Consider the following 19,761-nt stretch of genomic DNA (forward strand, 5'->3'; position numbering starts at 1 on the left):
ATGCTTAGTTATGCACAGCAGTTGAACCAAACGTCATGTTAGGACTCTGATGATGAACTTGGTTGGAGGATGGGGGTGTGTGTGTGTGTGGGGGTCAACTGCCTCTTTTTGTTCCTTTTCCTAAGGTGGGTTTTTCCTTCCCCGACTTTTAAGAATTCTTGTCTGTGTGGGCTACAGAGGACAGGTGCCCAAGCCTGTCCTCCTTAGGACTATTAGCTACTTAGGACCTTTAGGAACTAGGCTCTGACCTTAGCATTTCCAATACCAGTTTCAGTAGACACAGTAGCAACTTCTCCAGGGAATGGCCTCTATGGTTTCTGCGCACGCGCGCTCTCTGCTTCCCCCCCCCCCATTTTCTTCCCAGCCCACGGAACAAGCCTCAAGAGGAAAGGCTATTGGTGGAGAGCGCAGCCAATGGGCGAGCCTGTTACTAGCCTGCGCCGTGTGCGGCGTAGGAGCGGCGCTTGAGGCCTGGAAGCGTTCCGCGGCCTGCCGGGTCAGCACCATGAGCTCCATCGGCACTGGGGTGAGTCTCTCCGCGCCGTCTCTTCCAGCTCGGGGTTGAAGGCAGAGAGGAAGCCCGGCTGCGGCTCGGAGGGCCGCTGGACCCCCGGCGCTGCCCAAGTCCTGGGGACCCGCGGCCTCTGTCTCGGTGACCCCGGCTCCCGCGGCGGTCGGGCTGGTCCTGTCCGCCCCCGTGCAGCGACAGCCCGGGGTGCTGAGTCACTTTAGTCTCATGCTTAAGGAAACTGAAAGTGGAGACTCGCGGGCCTGCCGCAGTGCGAGCGCCCCGGCTCGACCCTCGAGCGGCCCCTTGCGAGCCCCTGCTAGTCGCAGTGCCTCGGCCGATCGCCGAGTGCGTCGTGCGGCCGCCGCCAGCCCGTGCAGGTGCTGCGGTGCAGATGCTGCGGTGCTGCTGACTCACAGGCCTGCTCGGGCTTCCCGGACGGAACCTAGTTAGTGGACGGTCCCTGGAAACACGTCGGGACACAACCTAGAAGAAAGGCTGGATCTCATGAGTCCTTGCCTTTCCTCTGCGTTCTGCTTTTCGCGAGCAAGCTATTTTAAGCGAGACTGTAAGCATTTAAAGGGTTATCTGTGGACCTAAGTGCCTCTGATTTGTAAGGAGTATTGAGGATTTGCGAGTTGGACTTTAATTTGTTGGGGCTAAATAACACCCTGTGTGTGCAGCGATTTATCCCACCTTTCCTTTGTCTCCATAACAGTCTCGATTATTTGCAGTAGAGGTAATGAATGAATAATGCGTTTCTTGCTTATCCTTGTTTCCCCCATTATTTTGATGCTCACCAAGTGTGGTGCACCCCTTTAATCCTAGCACTTGGGAGGCAGAGGTAGGAGGATCTCTGAATTCGAGGCTAACCTGGTCTACTTAATGAGTTCCAGGACAACCAGGACTATGTAAAGAGACCCTGTCTTTAAAACAAAACATGCGCGTGCACACACAAACAAAATAAGATTTGCTGCTCAGAATTAAACTCACATACTGTGTTTCTTATGCTTAGAATAATTTAAGTGATTACAAGATATTAATACTATGTAATACTTTTGGGATAAGTGCTAAGAATTGTAAATACCAGTATTTGTCAGTCATCTTGGGCCATTTGATTTTCTTTTTTTAACCCCTACTGCTGGGCAGTTGGGAAGGCTGGCCGAGGGCCTCAAGAGCTAGTAGGCAAACACTGAGCCCCAAATCCTATATTCAATTAAAGAAAATAGTGTGTGTGTGTATGTGTGTGTATGTAGGGGGCGGGGTTGAGATAGAGCCATACTCTGAAGTCTCTGCTGGCCTAGAACTCTGCATCCTTCTGTGTCAGCCTCATGAGTGCTGGGACCCATCCGTATTGCTTAGATATGCAGCAAGAAAGGATTATTATTTATTTGTGAGTTCTGTATGGACAATCTCCCATTGTTTTCAGCTTAATGAATGTTACAATTCTGGTTGTTCAAATGAAAGTCCATTAGTTGTCTTTTTTTTTTATTTTACACCAAGAGCTGTCCATTAACAAATCTGTGTGTGTTTTTTACACACCATCATTTATGCCTAGGGATTAAACTACAGTGTTTGTGCTGCCAGACAAGCCCCACTCCTAGATCCATGGTTCTGTTTTACATTTAATGGTGCTTCTAAAAGGTTGTCTCCTTCCCTTCTGTGTGGTCAGAGCCACCATTGTTTGGAATATCTGAGCTCCACATCCACACTTGTCTCTCTACATTTGTTTTAGCCCAAAGCCAGAGTGAATTTTTTTTTTTAAATTTCTATGTGTATGTATGTTGCACCACATATGTGTCTGTTGTCTATCCAAAGCCAGAAGAGGGTGTCAGATCCCCTAGTGGTTGTGAGCCACTATGTGGGTGCTGAGAATTGATCCCAAGTGCTTTGGAAGAGCAGCAAATGTTCTTAACTGCTGAGTGTCTTTCCAGCCAGAGGGATTTTTTTAAAAAAAAAAGATGTATTTATTTATTTCATGTTGCTGTCTTCAGACACACCAGAAGAGGGCGTAAGATACCATTACACATGGTTGTGAGCCACCATGTGGTTGCTGGGAATTGAACTCAAGACCTCTGGAAGAACAGTCAGTGTTTTTAACTGCTGAGCCATCTCTCCAGCCCCAGAGTGATATTTTTAAATACTTGAATTTGGGCCTGTGCAATGCCACCAAGACTTAATTTTAATACCTAGGTTCAGTCTCTGAGATGCTGAGTTCCATTCTTAGGTCCCACAAAGTAGGAAAAGAAAATGACTGGGAAGTTGTCCCATGACCTCTTGTTATGCACCATGGTACACACACACGCAATAAATAAATGTTAAACAGACAAAACACATGAATTAGATCATACAACTGCTCCGGTTCAACACCTCATTGCTTCAAGAGTAAAATGTAGGGGGCTGGAGAGATGGCTCAGAGGTTAAGAGCACTGATTGTTCCCAGCAACCACATGGTGGCTCATAACCATCCATGAGATCAGGTATACACGCAGGCAGAACACTGTACACATAGTAAATAAATAAATACAAAAGAATAAAATGTAAACAACTCCCCCAACCTAGTTTGACTCTTTAGCACGTTTGTTGTTTTTTCACCCTTGTCTTTTCTCCTCCACTTAAGAGTGTTGAAGACAGAGAGGCCCAGTGGACTTGCAAACTTTATATGCCCCAATATAGGGGAATGCCAGGGCCAAAAGAATGGGAATGGGTGGGTAGGGAAGTGGGGGGTGCTATGGGGGACTTTTGGGATAACATTGGAAATGTAATTGAGGAAAATATGTAATAAAAATATTAAAAATTTAAAAAAAAAAGAGTGTTGAAGACACCTTTGGTCCTTGGCTTGGGCTGGGCTAGGCTAACAATGCTTTTTTTTTTCTCTTAAGTTTTATGTGAGCCAGGCAGTGGTGGTGCACTCCTTTAATCCCAGCACTCGGGAGGCAGAGGCAGGGAGATTTCTGAGTTCAAGGCCAGCCAGGGCTACACAGAGAAACCCTGTCTCGAAAAACAAAAAAAAAGTTTTATGTGAAAAAAGTTCTAATCTTTCTTAAGATTTACATCCATTACTTAAATTTTTTTAGATTTATTTATTTTATGTGTATAAGTTTTTGCATGATACATGCACTTTTTAAAAAAATATTTATTTATTTTATATACTCATGTATAGTGTAGCTATACAGGTGGTTGTGAGCCATCAAGTGGTTGCTGGGTATTGAACTCAGGACCTCTGCTTGCTCCAGCCCCACTCGTTCTGGCCCAAAGATTTATTGTTTTATGTAAGTATACTGTAGCTGTCTTCAGCCACACCAGAAGAGGATGTCAGATCTCATTACAGATGGTTGTGTGCCACCATGTGGTTGTTGGGATTTGAATTCAGGACTTTTTGAAGAGCAGTGAGTCTTCTTAACCGCCGAGCCATCTCACCAGCCTAATATATGCACCTTATACATGCCCATGGAGGTCAGAAGAGGGTGTTGGATCCCCTGGAATTGGAGTTACAGATGGTTGTAAAGCACCCTGTGAGTTCTGGGAAACCAGTAATCCAGGTTTTCTGCAATGGCAGCAGGTGCTCTTAACCGCTGAGCCACCTCAGGCCGTGGTTCTCTCTGAGCAGCTGTGTCAGGTGCTTGTTTTCTTTTCAGAGCAGTTTCTGTTAGGATAGAACTCACGCCTAGTGTGGGAGCTCTTTAGAAAGGAAAGTTGTCTAAGTGTTGTTGTCAGGGGCTTTGGTGTAAACTTATTGTTTGTTGTTCTCTTTATTATTAGTATGACTTGTCAGCCTCTACGTTCTCTCCTGATGGAAGAGTTTTCCAAGTTGAATATGCCATGAAGGCTGTGGAAAACAGTAGGTAAGAAGCCCTGTTTGATGTGACGTGAGTGTATGTTTGGTAATTAGGCCTTGTTGTGTTGCTTTAGCATAAACGAGTGTCATGCCCTGAGTAATCTCAAGCTCCTCCCTCGCTGCCCGCCTCCTCAGAGCTTGCTCTTGGGTAGATCTCCCATCTGCATTGTGTTCCAGGGTTCAGACAGGTAATCAGGCTTGCAGTATATGCTTTCTCCCAGGGAGCCAGCCTGTTAGATTATTTTATTCAAAAAAAAAAAAAAGAAACAAAACAGTTTTGGTGGTGACAGCTCACACCTTTAATCCCAGCAATTGGTAGGCAGAGGCAGGCGGATTTCTGACTTTCCAGTCAGCTTGGTCTACTGATAGTGCTACACAAAGAAACCCTGTCTCAAAACAACAAAAAACAGCCAGAGGAGATTCCTCTGCCTCTAGGGCTGGGATTAAAGATGCATTTTGCCCCTATGTAAATCAATACTGGAACTGGAGAGATGGCTCAGGTTAAGAGGGTTTGCTGCACAGTCATGAGGACTGATGTGCAGAGATCCTAGTACCGCTATCAAACTGAGCTTCCAGCGGTTGCCTATAATTTTAGATGTGAGAGTTCCAGCCCCCTCTTCTGCTCTCTGTGCATTACCCACCCACACATATGCACATACACTAACACAGGTCCTCACACTTAAATACGAAGCTTTTGCCAGGTGGTGGTGCACACCTTTGGCCAGCACTTGGGAGGCAGAGTAGGTGGATTTCTGAGTTCATGGCCAGCCTGGTCTACAGGGTGGGTTCCAGGTTAGCCAGGGTTACACAAAGAAATCCTGTCTCAAAAAAAACAAAAACAAAAATCTTTTAAATAAGTGGGGAAAAATGTTGAGACTGTAAGCTCAGTTGGTGTAGTACACACAGAGTTCTGGGTTTGACCTCCAGCGCCCCATGAGCTGGATGTGTTGGTTAAACAGCTAGGAAATACTTCAGCTATAATTTTAAGATTGTGTTCATATCGAAAGGTGATTCATTTTTTTCTTGTGGTGGGGTGCACGTCAGGAAAGCGCTTTGCTGCGACAAGTACCTGTTAAGTTTAAGAAATACCAAAATAAGTAATTAGCAATATTCAGGTAGGTGCCTAAAAGCACTATCCTTGAACTACATATTGCTGTGATTCTGTTTTCTGAAAGGATTCTCTTAGGGGTGGAGAGTTGGCTCAGCAGTTAAGAAGACTGTATTATTTTTGCAGAGAGCCTGAGATTGGTTCCCAGACCGAGGTGGCAGCTCAGGGGAGTCTGACATCCCTGGCCTCCATAGGCACATGAGTCTTACACATCCCCACACAAGTGCATTTACGTCATTAAAAAAAGAAAAAGAAAATATGCTCTAAGATGTTTATATGAAAAGACAAAGGGGCTACTTTAGTTTTTCTTTTTAGTCTCACTGACGAGCCCAGCTATGAAAGGCCTAGGACTAGGTTGTTAGGCCTGAGGTTGATTTACTTTCTGTGTGTGTGCATGTGTGAGCGGAGATCAGAGGACAATTTGTAAATTGTTTTTTTCTGTTAAGGGATCAAAGATCGGTTTTCATGGCTATCCACTCAATCATCTTACCAGCCCCACAGACTTTCATACCTTTATTTTATTTTGCATACTTAGTATATTTCTCAGACTTCCTGTGTAGCCTAGGCCTTAAAATTTGTAGTCTGCCCGGCCTCAACCTTCTGAATTCTGGGATTACAGATGTGTCATTCTGCCCAGAATTGTATATCTTATATTTTTAAAAATTATTGGGGAATCTCAAAAAAACATTTATTAGTGCAGGATATAGGTTTTACCATTACTTAACATATTAGAAATAAAAGCTGAAAATTAAATATTAGTTTATAATAGAGAGGTTTACATTGCTTCTGTTAAGATAATAGTCCTGCCTTTCCTCAGCCCTGGTTCCCTGAGATATTTTTTTCTTAAAAATTTTTTTAAAGGTTTATTTTTATGTATATGAGTACACTGTCACTGTCTTCAGACACACCAGAAGAGGGCACTGGATCCCATTACAGATGGTTGTGAGCCACCATGTGGGTACTGTGAATTGAACTCTGGACCTCTGGAAGAGCAGTAAGTGCTCTTACCCGCTGAGCCATCTCCCCAGCCCCGCTGTGTGTTTTTGAGGGGTGTCCTAACCAGACACTGAGGCAGACGCCCAGCTTGACTATGGCTGGATTAGCTGCTAATGATGGGCATGTAATTGTTCTGCTTCAGGTTCTTCATTTGTAAAATAGATGTGAGAATATTGTTTTCCAAAGTTGTTATATAAATTAGCCAGTGTGATGTAGCTCACTTGTACAGTACTGGGTAGCAGCACTGCCTGGCCTGTGTGGGTCTTATGTTCCGTCCTCAGCACCACACAAAGAAAAAGGAAAGTTTTCCTCAAAACAAGAACAAGTTGATAGGAGAGTTTATTAGTCTTAGCAACAAATACCTAATGATAAACTGCTCACCTACTTACTAGTTAATATTATTCCTAATAAACATTACTAATGATATTTATTAAAATGGCTTATAGTTGTAAATAGTTACATCCCTTTATATATAAGTTTTACATATTCAGGTTCAGCCAGCTAGAGTTAAAAAATACTCAGAAAAGCCAGCCATGGTGGCATGTGCGGAGGCAGAGGCAGCAGGATCTCTATGAGTTCAAGCCCAGCCCAGTTTACAAGGTCAGTTTTAGTAGCACAGTCGGGGCTACACAGAGAAACCATGCCTCGAAAAAACCAACAAAACAAAACCAAGAAGTTAGAAGGGGATCAGAGTGTAGCTTATTGGTAATGTGCTTGCCCAGCATGCACAAGGCCCTGGGTTTGATCCCAGCACCACACATAGAGACACAACAAAGACAAGCAGGACAAGTCCCTGTAGGGCTGGAGATGTACCTTAGTGCTACGTGCTGACTATGCAGGAGGCAGAGTGCAGTTCCAGCATGCAAAGAAAACTGGTACGTTTTGTAAAATTGAAAATGGTTGTATATTAACATTAATAAACAAGTTAATGAAATGAAAATCAGAAAGGAGACCAGGGATGTAGCTGAGTTTAGAGCAGCTGCCTAGCGGATGCAAAGCCTGGTTTGATTTCTAGTGCCCTCTACACCAGCAAAAAAATTGGAAAATAAAGTAAGAAACATATTTTAATCTGAAAATAACATCATATGGCTTATCCATATTTTACTTGAGATTAGGAGCAGAGTTGTAACAGAACCTAGATTTTATTGATTTGTATATTTACTAGTAGTATATTTATTGCAAAAGAAATAGATGAACAAAATAAAGAAAAATACTTAGATTAGTTTTATTGTATGTAGCTGTATCTTATGTATATTATGTACCCTTTTGTTGGTTTGTTTTTGGTTTCTGAGACAAGGTTTCTCTATGTAACAGCCCTGGCTGTCCTGGAACTCATAGTTACAGGTTGGCCTTAAATCCATCCTCCTGCTTCTGCCTTCAGAGTGCTGGCGAGCACCACAGCTGGGACGGGGTCTGTTGGGCCTGGAGTGGCAGGCACCTTTGATCCCAGCACTTGAGAGAGGCAGAGGCAGGTTGTTGTGAGTTCTAGGCCAGCCAAGGGCTACAGAGCAAGACTGTCTCTTTGTTGCTGTTGTTTGAGACAGGGTGTCACTATACCTGGCCTCTAGTTTTTCTCTATTTTTTTTGTTTTTGTTTGTTTCTTTCAAGACATGGTTTCTCTGTGTAGCTCTGGCTGTCCTGGAACTCACTCTGTAGACCAGGCTGGCCTCAAACTCAGAAATCCACCTGCCTCTGCCTCCCGAGTGCTGGGGCTAAAGGTGTGCACCACCACTGCCTGGCTTGGTCTCTATTTTTAAGTATTTTAAAGTGGGCCAATAAGCTGACTCCCTCTTTGGGGCACCTGCCACATCCTGGTGACCTGAATTTGATCCGAGACCCACATGGTGAAAGGAGAGGTGTAAGTCCTTCCGTCTGTCCTCTGTTCTCTGCACACATGACTCTGAGAGCACACATATGCAGGTACACACAGAATATAGATAAGTCCAATAAAGTGCTGCTGAGTTTAACAATAAAAACACATGTTTAAATATATTTTACATGGTTTAAATACTGTATTTTATTTATTGTTAAGATAAGGTCCCCTGTATCTTAGGTTCTCCTTCAACTCACTGTGTTGCAGAGGATCACCTTGAACTTCTAATCCCTTTGCCTCTAGTGCTGGGATTATAGGTGTGTACCACTATGCCTAGTCTTTGTGTAGTGCTGGGCAAACGCTACCAATTAAGCTGTCATCTCCAGTTATACATTAGCCTTGAGATAAAGTCTCGTTGATATCGCCCAGGCTGCCTTCAGCTTCCCAGGCTTCCTCAGGACTTTGGACGGTTGATGCTCTTACCTCCCTCTCCCAGGTGCTAGGATTAAAAGTGTGCTCACAGCTTTTTGTATTTGTTAAGTGCTGGGGACTGAATCTACCACTTTTTTAACCTGGGCCATCACTCTCATCTGAACTGTAGTCAACCCTTTGAATTTTTTTTTTTTAATCTTACTAAGTTTCTTCTATTTCAGCTAAAAAAAAATTCTTCTTGTTTCAGTACAGCTATTGGGATCAGATGTAAAGACGGTGTTGTGTTTGGGGTAGAAAAACTAGTCCTTTCTAAACTTTATGAAGAAGGCTCCAATAAACGTCTTTTTAATGTTGACCGACATGTTGGAATGGTGAGATCACACTTTAAAATGCTCATCTTTGTTTTCTTGAATTTCTTTTGATATAACAAAAATACAGTAAAGTCTCTTTTAAGAGTTCATTCATTTCTTAAGTTTTAGGGTAGTAATATATGATTGAGCAGCTACAATAATAAGTTTATTATTGCATTTTGATCAACTCAATGTCTTAAAACAATTTCATAATCTTACTGATAGCAAGAAAACACAAGTTGTTTTAAAGATGAGAGGGTGAGGGGTGTGGAAGATGCAGACATGAGGTCTTAACAGTACAGATCCCCAGGCGATGATAAGTATTTGGGAGGCAGAGGATGTGGGGATACCTTCTCCCAGCAGAACACTTTATAGTAAGGAATGGGGAGAAGAGATGATGTAGAGTGAAAGAAAGGCCGAGTGAACGGGAGTAGCTTCTAGGCATCTCTGCTAAGTCCTGAAGCTGCTGTGTAAGCTCAGGTGCAAGCCAGGCCACAGACAGACCCTGGCATGCACTGACGGCACCGTGTGGAGAGGACGCTGTGTTCTGCAGGAACTGCCGTAATAAGAACATACTGAGCTGTCTTCACCCTGCTGTCTGCATGGGAGGAACACAGCTTGTGTGCTAGGTGTTATGGTGTGGGCTCTTCACGGGATTTAGATGATTTAGTCCTGACCATCCCGCATTTACAGATGAGCGGACAGATTGATTGCTTGTGCTTGTGATGCTCTGATGAGAAGTTTCAAAAGACAACTGGAAGAAGGCAGTTGTGTCGCCCTTTAAAAGGGGCACTTGAGGGCGGAAGAAGTTTTAATCCGATTCTAGGCGCTCAAGTGTGTCCTTTTCTTATAGAAAGCCTTCAAGCTGTTGGCATTCTTCATACTTAGAAATTGGTTGGGCCAGGTAGCTTAGGCCTGTCATGACAGTTACTCAGGAGGTTGAGGCAGGAGGATTCCAGGTTCAAGGCTCACTTAAGTTACATAGAATTTGGCAAAATCTGAGACCCTAAAAGGGATAGAGAAAGTTTTAAGGCCTAATTTCTTCTTTCTATACTTGTCATCAAAATGACTTTTAAAGCTGTTAGTCAAAGATAGTATTTGATACTGATTTTTAAAAACTATTCAATATGCTAATAATAAACTTTGTCTGTGGATTGTTGTAGGAGTGTCTGTTAAATTGGTCCTTTTTTCCAGGCAGTTGCAGGTTTGCTGGCAGATGCTCGTTCACTAGCAGACATAGCAAGAGAAGAAGCATCCAACTTCAGGTCCAACTTTGGCTATAACATTCCTCTAAAAGTAAGTTGACAGATATGCTGATAAAGTTTTGAGCAGTAATGGGGATGTGCTAATAAAGTCTCTTCTCTTCCCCCCAGCATCTTGCAGACAGAGTGGCCATGTATGTGCACGCCTATACACTCTACAGCGCTGTTAGACCTTTTGGCTGCAGGTATGAAATTTTGTGAAACCTTGGAGCCATATTTATACAGCAGTTATTTTTCTCCATGAATTAGCCTTTTATTAAAAATGTCTGTCCCGCTATTGTACTGGGATACACTCAGCTTTTATGTGGATGCTGGCGGTCCAAACTCAGGTCATCATGCTTGGACAACAAGCACTCTCCTGAGACATCCCTCCAGTTCCCAGATTAGCTTCTCACCAGGAAGTGGTAGGCAGCCATTAAAGTACACATAAAAGCAGGGTGTGAGGCTAGTGCTATGATCCCAGTCCTCAGGAGGCGGAGGCAAGAGGATTGGCACAAGTTCACGGTCAGCGTGGGCTACATAGTGAGTTAAACGCTGGGCAGTCTAGAGACCCTGCCTTGAAATAAATAAATAAAGTGAAAGGAATTATAGTAGTCTTGAAGTCAGGAGGAAACTTGTAATTATGATTTAATCTGATTATAATAAATTCTCTGTAGTTACGTCCCTGATTCTTGACTGGAGGTACAGCTATTTAAACACCTAAGTAAATTTCTATTGTTAAAATGAAGTGCTAGCTAGAGAAAGGGGGGGGGATTCAGATAAAGCAAGAAGTGTAATGGATTTTATAACATTGTTATAACGGTTCTTGGGAAAACTGTTATGACTATATTTGAAATGAGGTATTATTGGTTGGAGCTGTAACTCAGTAGAGCGCTTCCTAACAGCTCATGAGCTAGGCATGCTGTGTCTCAGTCTGGGTATTCAGGAGCTATCAGTGGGAAGATCAGAAGTTATTCTTAGCTACATAGTTTAAGGCCAACCTGGGATACAAGAGACTGACACCAAGTAAAGTCAAGAAAACAGAACTTAGCTGCCTGTGCTTTATCATAGCCAAGTATCTTTATATAGCTGTAGTTCTGCCTTTTAAGTTGCTTATCAACCATATTTAAATACAGAAGTGACAGATCTATTGAAAACCTGAGTTGTCAATCATTAGTAGTGTTGGAACTAGCGGGGCATATGTTAAATTAGTTACAGGTTTTACTTTAATTACTCTTGGAACCTATCTCTTTTGACTTCATATATTGCCTTTCATTGTAACTGAATTCCACATTCATCAGCTAGGAATAATGGGTTTTTTGACCATATTTTGTGATTATTGGTTCTTAATGGTGGGACACAGATGTTGCACTGATAAAACCAACTTTAGAAATGAAATGATAGGATCCCGGCATTGGTCCTGAATATGGTGGGACAGCAATTAAGGAGTGGTCTGTTTCCAAAAAGGTGACAAGGAAAGATGCATGAAATATTGGGGGAATGGGTGAAGACTGTGTTCTGTTCTGGTGTGAAACATGGGCACCTAGGGAGTGCAGAGGCAGTAGTAAGGTATGTGGAGATGACGCTACAGATGTGCAAAGAGCAGAGTATGACAACTACTAAAGGACATGTGGTGGGAGGGTTTTTAATTTATATATATATATATATATATGTATATACATACATACACATATACACACACATATATGTATGTATGCGTGTATGTATGTATGTATATGTGTGTGTGTATGTATGTAAACGTATATTTTCTTTTTTTTTTTTTTTTTTTTTTTTTTAAAGATTTATTTATTTATTATATGTAAGTACACTGTAGCTGTCTTCAGACACTCCAGAAGAGGGCGCCAAATCTCGTTACGGATGGTTGTGAGCCACCATGTGGTTGCTGGGATTTGAACTCTGGACCTTCGGAAGAGCAGTCGGGTGCTCTTACCCACTGAGCCATCTAACCAGCCCCCCCTTTTTTTTTTGTTTGTTTGTTTTTCTTTTTTTTTTTTTTTGGTTTTTCGAGACAGGGTTTCTCTGTGTAGCCCTGGCTGTCCTGGCACTCACTTTGTAGACCAGGCTGGCCTCGAACTCAGAAATCCGCCTGCCTCTGCCTCCCGAGTGCTGGGATTAAAGGCGTGCGCCACCACGCCCGGCTCGTATATTTTCTGAACGAGGAATTACATCAGTTTGGAAGGGGAAAAGCTAGGTACTGATTGGGATTGTTGGCTCCTAAGATGATCCACATGATGTGATAAGCTAAAATAAGCCTCAGTTTTCTAAAGTAAAAGAAATAGTTTGAGAAAACTGGTCATGATCATTTAACAACCTAATTTTAATTTATTGAGCATATAAAGATATTGAGCCATTTCTAACCATTGCAGAAAAATGACAAGAGGAATACCAGGGAATCCGATGTAGGCTGCTTCTCGGCAGACATTGTTCCCTAGGCCATTTACTGTGCAGCGACGCTGCTCATCGGACCCTGTCTGTAATGGTTTTTCTATATTTCTGACATTGCAGAATAAAGTTTCATAAGAAAGGCCGACTAAGCAAACAAGTCAAATGGAATTTGAATCCTGTAGTTTAGTAGTTTCGCAGTTTTTATTGTAGCTGTCTTATCAAAAAGAACTTACTGTAAGTTATGTTAGCAATTTATCTGAGAATATCTAATTGCAGTTTCATCACAGTGAGCTTCTATGCAAATGCTGTGGAGAACTGTGTTCTAAACTATTTGTTTTATTTGTTTTTATGCAGTTTCATGTTGGGGTCTTACAGTGCGAATGATGGTGCACAGCTCTATATGATCGACCCATCAGGTGTTTCATATGTGAGTACATTTTTTAAGTTATTTAATTTATAAAAAGTTAAATGGTATTGTCAGTTATCTCACTTGGATTATATACACTTTTATTTAAACTTTGTTAAAGCTAGGCATAGTGATAGACCAGTAGTCCCAGCTTCTGGGTTGAGGAGAGAAGGAGGCAAGAGGATTACAAATTCAAGGCCAGCCTTGGCTGTCACAAAAAGATCTTGACAACTTACCGAAGACCTGGTCTCAGAGTAAAAGAAACACCTAGGGAGAGTCTAATGGTTAGATTTTTGTCTACCATATGTGAGGGCTTGGCTTCAATCCACAGCATTTTAAGGATAAATAAAACCCTAACTTATTTAAGGAAAGTAATTTTTTTTAAAGATTTTATTTATTTATTATAGGTAAGTACACTGTAGCTGACTTCAGACACTCCAGAAAAGGGCGTGAGATCTCGTGGTTGTGAGCCACCATATGGTTGCTAGGATTTGAACTCATGACCTTCAGAAGAGCAGTCAGTGCTCTTACCTGCTGAGCCATCTCACCAGCCCGGAAAGTAATTTTTTTATATTAATAAACATATGAAGCAGAGAAAACTTATGACTGACTTTTAGTATGCTCTTTATAAGAACAACCTAGGAGGCCGGGCAGTGGTGGCACATGCCTTTAATCCCAGCACTTGGGAGGCAGAGGCAGGTGGATTTCTGAGTTCGAGGCCAGCCTGGTCTACAGAGTGAGTTCCAGGACAGCCAGGGATACACAGAGAAACCCTGTCCCAAAAAAAAATACAAAAAAAGAAAAGAAAGAATAGAACTACCTAGTAAACACAGTATTTTGATTTGTGTGATTGTCTCATGGTTGTATTGTATCTTACTGTGAATGTATGGTAAGAAAAGATGATCAGTGGTAGAGTCGTTGCCTGGGATTTGCAAGGCCTTCAGGTGAAAAATCTAGCATGGGAATGGGGGCAAAACCTAAATTTTTTTTAAGTTAGATTTATTCATTTTTTTGTGTGTTTATATGTATATGTTCTGTCTGCATGTATGTGTGCCTTATGTGTTGCCTGGTGCCCTCAAAGGTTAGAAGATGGCATTGGGTCTCCTGGAACTAGAATTACAGGTGTTGATAAACAATCATGTAGGATTTAACTACGGGTCCTCTGCAAGAGCAGCAAGTGCTCCTAACCATTGAGCCACCTCTCCAGCCGCAGCCTGGAGTCTCATAGAAGGAGGTTTGCTGTTTCAAGGTCCTTAAGTTCATGTGCATGTATCTGGCTATTTTTTAACTTGCTGGGGGTTTGTTTGTTTGTTTTTTGAGACAAGGTTCTCACTGTGTAGTCTTGGCTGGCCTCCAAATCACAGAGATCTACCTTCCTCTGTGTCTCAAGAACACCACAACCAGAAAATCAAAAACTTAAGTAGTAAGTCTTGTCAGAAAATAGATACTAATTAACTTCTTTCTTTCTTCCTTTGCTTTTTCAATAGGGTTACTGGGGCTGTGCGATTGGCAAAGCCAGGCAGGCTGCAAAGACAGAGATAGAAAAGCTTCAGGTAAGGTCTCTGCAGCGCTGGGGTTTACTCTGAGCTGGGTTACCGATCCTAGGCCAGTGGGATGCTGCAGCCTGGTGTTGAGAGAGTGTGTGCCGCTAGCTGATTGGATAGGAAGCACAGTGATAGAGTGCCTGGGGCTTGTATCATGCATCCATCCCTGGATGACTCTGATGCTTCTGTAAACCTCAAGGAAGAAACTTACAAAGGTTCTTTTGTGTGTATGAGGGGTTTGCCTGTGAACGTGTCTGTATACTACATATGTGTCTAATAGCCAAAGACAGTTAGTGATGTGAATGCTGCAAACTGACCCTGGTCCCTCTGCAAGAACATCAAGCACAATTAACCTGTGGGCCATCTTTCCAGCTCCCAAACAACTTTTTATGTATACTGCTACAAAAAATTTTGAAGTTCATTCTAAATCATAATAAAGGTTATATCTTGTCTTTGGACACAGCTTTTAGTCTTAAAAGTACAAGTGTCTGCTCAGTGGTTCTCTTCCTTTGTATCTAGAGAAAGTGTGAAGCTGAAAACCACCTATTGCCGGGCGTGGTGGCGCACGCCTTTGATCCCAGCACTTGGGAGGCAGAAGTAGGCAGCTTTCTATTATGTTTGAGGTCAGCTAGGGGATGCATAATGAGACTCCCAAATTTTGTTACTTATTTTGCACGAGCGCATGTGTGAGATCTAATCTTGTGGGTACATGCATACAGTGGCTTATGAGTCGAGGTCAGAAGATAGCTCCCCATAAGGGTCCTGCACTCAGGCTCAGGTCATCAGACTTTGTGGCAGTTGCCATTTACCTTCTCAGACATCTCAGCAGCCTTTAATGGTTGTTAATTTAAAGGTGTCCCTAGATCGCTCAGTGGTAAAGGATGCTCGCTATTCTTACAGAGGGTCTGGTTTCAGTTTATTACCACCTATATAATTAAGTGAAGTAAGCTATTGTCAATTGCAAAAGAAAAAGAACCCTGGTGATTAATGCTAACTTATGAAAATAGTTAAGCAAATAGGGACTTAACACATTTCTTCCTTTCTTTTTCTTTTTCTTTCCCTTCCCTTTTCCCTTTCCTTTCCTTTTTTCCTTTTTTTCTTTTTTTTCCTTCCTTTTCTTTTCTTTTTTCTTTTTCTTTCTTTTTTTTTTTTTTTTTGAGACAGTGTCTATGTGCACCTTTGGCCATCCTGGAGCTTGCTGTGTTGACCAGGCTGGTCTCAAATTCTTGAGACAAGTCTGTCTCCCAGGTGCTGCAATTAAATCTGCGCATCACCACTCCCAGTCTTTATATATGACGTAGAATTAATTACTTTGCTTTTCTTATAGATGAAGGAAATGACTTGCCGTGATGTAGTTAAAGAAGTTGCAAAAATGTAAGTTGTTTGAGATTTTATCTGCCATCCACAAGAAAAACCTTACATGATCTGTGTAAACTCTTAAGAGGCTATTATATGTAAAATTTTTCTTTTTATGTGTCCTGGGAACTAACTCAGGACTTTGAAAATGTCAGCGTGTGCGTGCACTTCCACTGAGATCTGAGATGCACCTTTAGCCTGAATATATTCAAGTTACATCTTTATTTTTATTTAGAAACAGAAGTTTTACAATATAGCCCTAGAAACCAAAAGAAGATCCATCTTCTACCTCTACTGGGGTTAAATTATATGCTCCCATGATGGGGAATGTAGTGTCTTTTCAAAGCTAGGAAGAGAACATACTAGATATTTAGAAACTACTTTTTACAGGGCTGGAGAAATGGCTCCGTGGTTAAGAGCACTTGCTCTGCAGGAGACCTGGGATTACTCCTCTTCTGACCTCCAAGGGCAACAAGCACAAACACACACAGAAGTAAATAAATCCCAAAAGTTTCTTACACGGCTGCTTAAAGACTGTGTATGTGTGTTGCTAGAATTGAACATGGGCCTCACACTCTCTTCTGATATCAAGCCACACACTTACCTTCATTAGCTTTATCTTTAGGGTTATAGCTGTTTCTATATGTGATTATGAAGCTGGCTGTTTTCTTCATCTTTTCTGGTTTATCATCACATTTATCATTAAGTTCTTTTAACAAAACCTCTTACACAGCCTGAGACTTTCTGTTACAGGTAGATGGTGAGTCCTGTGTACCACGTTGTGTAGTAGTAAGCAGTGAAGTCAGAGTTATAATTCAGAGAGAATTATAATTTGTCAAGAGCAGTAATGTAGGCCAGTCACAGCATCCAGGAGGCAGAGGCAGGAAGATCTCTCTGAGTTGGAGACCAGTCTGGTCTACAGAGCAATCCCAGGGCAGCCAGGACTAAACAGAGAAACCCTTCCTTGTCTCAAAAACCCAACAAAAACCAAAACATTCATTTTAAAGAATGCAGACACTTGCTGTTAAAATATTGTGTAGAGTACTCGCTTTCTAGCTGCCTTTTCAGGTAAACTACACAAACTACAGTATTGCTGAATATGGTCCTTTATGCAATAGTATCTTGCAGGTTTTGCATTTGATAATACAAACAAGGAAAAAAAATCTGGGTTCTATCATAATAAAAGATGGTGCCTATAATCTCTCACAAAGGGATTTTGTAGATTTTCATTCTTAGCAAGACTCATCTCTCTTCATTTACCTTCTGTTATGAAGCAGTCTCCTTTTGTAAGTCAGTTAAGAACTATATTACATTGGAAAGTGAAAGTAATTCCTTAAAATAGTTTGAGTGTGGCACAATCCAGGGTCTGTTGCTGAAATAGTCTTTGAAGTTCCTGTTGGAAGCCAACCCTTTGGCACCTGTCATCCTTTGTGATTGGTGGTACTCGTTCCTCTTCAGAAAGCCATCCTTTCATCCTTGTGACTAAGGTACTCTCTTGTACTATACAGCAAGGCTTTAGCAGAGCCTCTAAAAGTAAGAAAAGAAACAGAAAGCTTTGTTTTTCTATCACAGGGAGGTTTTTGTCATTTTGAGGACAGCCTCAGATTCAGGATTGTCCTGCCTTACCCTCCTGGGCTTACAGGCATGAGCCCTTGCTGCCAGCTGAAGCTCGGTTGTTTACTGTTACTGTAACTGCTTGTGTGCCTTCTTGTTTGTAATGGATTACACCATAAGAACCAGTTGAGTGGCATTGACACTATCTGGACAGATGGTTTAAATTATTGGTTTGTTTCTGAAATATGTTTACAAATAGAAAAAATGGGTATCATGAAAAGGCATATGGTCTTTCTAATTTGAATCTGTTTTCTTTCTGAGATGTCTTTTATTTGAAACATTATCAAAATAAACAACTTGAGAAATAGAAGTATATCAGTATTTGTAAAGAGTGTCTCAATTCCAGTGTAATTTGCCATTTTAAGGAAAATAAAACTTTTCTGTGTATAAGTAGTTTGCTTGCATGTACCATATCTGACTGTAAGAGACTGGAGAGGGTTTTGGATTGGGGGTAGAGGGGTGGTGAGGTTAGACATGGGTTCTAAGTCAGCGTTGTGTATGCTGAGAACCATCGCCAAGTGATCTTACAGCTGAGCATCTCTCCAGCCCTAATCTGTCTTCTCTAATGTTGACCTGGACTGGAAAGTATGTCATTTTATAAATACCAGGCACATAATGTCTACTTTGTACTCACTGTTTATAGAACTTGTGTTTATTTTGTGTTAATTTCTTTTCTGTTGTAGAATTTACATAGTACATGATGAAGTTAAGGATAAAGCTTTTGAACTAGAGCTCAGCTGGGTTGGTGAATGTAAGTTACATTTGTACATTTATTGTTCCAGAATTTATTTGCACTTTATGACAAGTTAATGAAAGAATTCCTGCCGGGTGTGGTGGCACACGCCTTTAATCCCAGCACTCGGAGGCAGAGGCAGGCGGATTTCTGAGTTCAAGAACAGCCTGGTCTACAAAGTGAGTTCCAGGATAGCCAGGGCTATACAGAGAAACCCTGTCTCGAAAAACCAAAAAAAAAAAAAAGATTTATAAGTCAAGCTTACTGTTATTTTTAAGTAAGTTTACCTTGTGAATAATGATTATCTGGGGGGAGGAAGCAACAGGAAATGATCCCTATGTACTTGTAAATTAGGGAGAGTTCACAGTATTACAAATTATAATCCTCATATTTAATATATGGTTTGATTTTATAGTAACTAAAGGAAGACATGAAATTGTTCCCAAAGACATAAGAGAGGAAGCAGAGAAATATGCCAAGGTAAGCAACAACAAACACATTGATCTGAACTGGATCATGGTCATGAAATAATTTGGTTGATGTTTGCTTGAAATTAGGGTAAACTGTTTTTTCGGTTACTGGGTTTTTTTGTTTGTTTGTTTAAAGATTTATTATATTTTAAGTACACTGTAGCTGACTTCAGACACACCAGATGAGGGCATCAGATTTCATTACGGGCGGTTGTGATCCACCATGTGGTTGCTGGGATTTGAACTTGGGACCTCTGGAAGAGCAGTCAGTGCTCTTAAACGCTGAGCCATCTCTCTAGCCCCTAGGTGACTGTTTTTAAGGTTATCTCTGGTGGGGATAGATTTGCCCTAGCTCTGAACTTTTATTTTTTTATTGTTGGTGTTTTGCCTCTTTAAAAAAAAAGGAGTTGTCTCTCTCCTTGAACATTTCAGGGTTGCTGGGCATGGTGGTGCACACCTGTATCCACAGCAATAGGGAACAGAAGCAGGAACATCTCTCAGTTCAAGGCCAGCCTGGTCTACAAAGCAAGTTCTAGGTCAGAGGGGGAAAACACAGAAACCCTGTCTCTAAAAACCAAAAAGAGGGGGAACAAAAAAAGCAAAGAAAATCCCAGGTTTTTCCTTCGAGGATATTTAATGCTTTTATCCATAGGACAAGATAGACTTACTGGGTTATCATTAAATGTGGTATTTTTCAGGAATAAATAATTTTTAATTACAGATGTTTAAAATGCAGGTTCTATAGGATGTACCAGAATGAAAAACTTAAAACACTTTTTTCTTTTAACAGGAATCTTTGAAGGAAGAAGATGAATCGGATGATGACAATATGTAATATTTTCTTCACCATCCGCAGGTTTACATTTCTGTAACAGTTGCACATGGCTAGCACCATGGATTATATATACCCACTGACCGATTTTCATTAAATTTTGTCTTATAAACA

General features: G+C 41.5%; 1 protein-coding gene across 1 annotated transcript; it reads left to right on the forward strand.

The window, feature by feature from the left end:
- Positions 1 to 410: 410 nt before the first annotated feature.
- Positions 411 to 19,761, forward strand: Psma3 (proteasome 20S subunit alpha 3). The gene is made up of 11 exons (XM_021178877.3): positions 411 to 526; positions 4,271 to 4,353; positions 8,943 to 9,066; positions 10,240 to 10,341; positions 10,419 to 10,492; positions 13,047 to 13,119; positions 14,586 to 14,651; positions 15,970 to 16,016; positions 18,296 to 18,363; positions 18,761 to 18,825; positions 19,606 to 19,761. Exons 1-11 carry the CDS (start codon positions 506 to 508, stop codon positions 19,648 to 19,650), a joined length of 768 nt encoding a protein of 255 aa, XP_021034536.1. The 5' UTR covers positions 411 to 505; the 3' UTR covers positions 19,651 to 19,761.

Source organism: Mus caroli, unplaced genomic scaffold, assembly GCF_978045245.1.
Source record: "Mus caroli unplaced genomic scaffold, Mus_caroli_1 scaffold_14, whole genome shotgun sequence".
Lineage (NCBI taxonomy): Eukaryota > Metazoa > Chordata > Mammalia > Rodentia > Muridae > Mus > Mus caroli.